The sequence below is a fragment of the Mus caroli genome, unplaced genomic scaffold, assembly GCF_978045245.1.
Source record: "Mus caroli unplaced genomic scaffold, Mus_caroli_1 scaffold_17, whole genome shotgun sequence".
Taxonomy (NCBI): domain Eukaryota; kingdom Metazoa; phylum Chordata; class Mammalia; order Rodentia; family Muridae; genus Mus; species Mus caroli.
Genome location: NW_028227272.1, coordinates 48,559,846 through 48,561,992, shown reverse-complemented (window position 1 = coordinate 48,561,992; position 2,147 = coordinate 48,559,846). Strand labels below are relative to the sequence as shown.

At 42.6% G+C, this 2,147-nt stretch overlaps 1 protein-coding gene across 1 annotated transcript; it reads left to right on the top strand.

Annotated features, from left to right (window-relative positions):
- Positions 1 to 532: 532 nt before the first annotated feature.
- LOC147000654 (large ribosomal subunit protein uL6) lies at positions 533 to 1,224 on the top strand. Its single transcript, XM_085832258.1, has one exon. It carries the CDS (start codon positions 554 to 556, stop codon positions 1,130 to 1,132), a length of 579 nt encoding a protein of 192 aa, XP_085688384.1. The 5' UTR covers positions 533 to 553; the 3' UTR covers positions 1,133 to 1,224.
- The last annotated feature ends 923 nt before the right edge of the window (positions 1,225 to 2,147 follow it).

Below are 2,147 nucleotides of genomic sequence, written 5' to 3'. Positions count from 1 at the left end.
TGTGTACAGTGTGGGGGTAGGATTAAGAGAAGCAAATAACAGATGTGAAGTGCTTAGAAACTAAGAAAACAAAGGCAAACTATTACCACCAGATGGGAGGAGATGAGGAAAGGAATTAGTAGAACCTACTGAGACTCAGAGGCATAGAAAGACAGCATCCCAAGAGGAATCTCAGCCAGAATCAATCTCCAATCAGAACACATTTCTTGTCATCTTATTTTCTGATCCTTTGAAGGGATTTACTAGCACCTTATAAATGCCTCCTATAGGTTAACTCTAATCAGATTCTGTAAGTGATGAGAGCCAGGGTAATGCAAGGGATGCCAGTAAAACAAGACAAGAACAGTCTCAAAGAGTAATGAAATGAAATTTAAAAAAGCCATTTTACAGAGCCACGTGGAAGAAATAATGGAGATCAGCTCTATTACCATCTAGTCCTTCTGGGGAGAGACTTGTTACACCAACAAGGCACCAGTCTTTTATCCAGAAGAGACAAGAGAAAATTTAGTCCTAAAAGATACAAAAAGCTCTCTTTGCCCCATCTACTGCGAGGATGAAGACCATTCTCAGCAATCAGACTGTGGACATTCCAGAGAATGTCGATATCACTCTGAAGGGGCGCACAGTCATTGTGAAGGGCCCCAGGGGGACTCTACGGAGGGACTTCAATCACATCAACGTGGAGCTGAGTCTTCTTGGGAAGAAAAAGAAAAGGCTCCGGGTTGACAAATGGTGGGGTAACAGAAAGGAACTGGCCACTGTCAGGACCATCTGCAGTCATGTTCAGAACATGATCAAGGGTGTCACACTGGGCTTCCGATACAAGATGCGGTCTGTGTACGCTCACTTCCCCATCAACGTTGTCATCCAGGAGAATGGCTCTTTGGTTGAAATCCGAAATTTCTTGGGTGAAAAATACATCCGCAGGGTTCGGATGAGGACAGGTGTTGCTTGTTCTGTCTCTCAAGCCCAGAAGGATGAGTTAATCCTTGAAGGAAATGACATTGAACTTGTTTCAAATTCAGCTGCCCTGATTCAGCAAGCCACAACAGTTAAGAACAAGGATATCCGGAAGTTTTTGGACGGCATCTATGTGTCTGAGAAGGGAACTGTGCAGCAGGCTGACGAGTGAGGAGGCCTCAGTTCCTGGCTCCAGAAACGAGATCCTGATCACAAGAACAATTTGGGCTCTTTTGGGAGAATAAAAGACTTATATATTGAAAAAAAAAAGATACAAAAAAAGGACACAAAGACTCAAGAGCAGCAAGTGCTAGAACAAGATTGAGCGATCCAGGGAACAATGATGCCATTGCAAAAGATGTGGAAGCCCAACACTACAGGACTTGCAGAGAGTTTGCCAGCATGAAAGAGCTTCATAACAATTTCCTAGAACTCTGGTCAATCAAATGATCCAGAACAAACTTGGAGGAAACGTGGCATATCATTGGAGGACTCCTGTAACTGGTTAAGGGAGACATAAACCAAGACCATTGACCTATGTTGTGCGTTAGCATTTCTGAAGAATCCCATAAAGCTGACTTTTATGTTTTACAGGAGATCTAATGTAAGGTAAATATTTTATAGGAAGAATTTGTTAATCATGTCATTGATTCTCTATGAAGTCTCTTGGAATGATAGTGTACAGAGAATATTTAAGAGTGTGTGTGTGTATTGTTTCAGGAAATAGAAATTTTTGCATCTTCATTTCATTTTTTTCAAGTTTTCAGCTGAAAATTCTTTCCCTAATTATATCTAAAAATAACATCAATGCTTTCCTCCCGCCGTATGATTATCTAAATGCTTCCTGCCCTCGATATATCTGGTTGGAGCCTGTCCTTCCTGTAATCCCAGTTGAGTCAGAACTTCTCCAAGTCCAGCTTTCTTTGTGATTCTGTGATTCTGAGACCTGTGATCCTGAGATTCTGGGTTGTCAGAGTTCTTGGCGGTCAAGCTTCCTCTGAGACTCTAAGATCCTGGTGTGACCAAGCTCCTGGGATTCTGGGATCCTGTGATCCTAAGATCCTGGGCATGTTAGAGTGCCTGGAAGTGTTACCTCCTCTGGGGACTGTGAGGTTGTCTACTGAGTTTGAAATCAAGGTAGACCAGCATCGACTGGAAGGAACCCGATCCACTGGTAGTATATATGT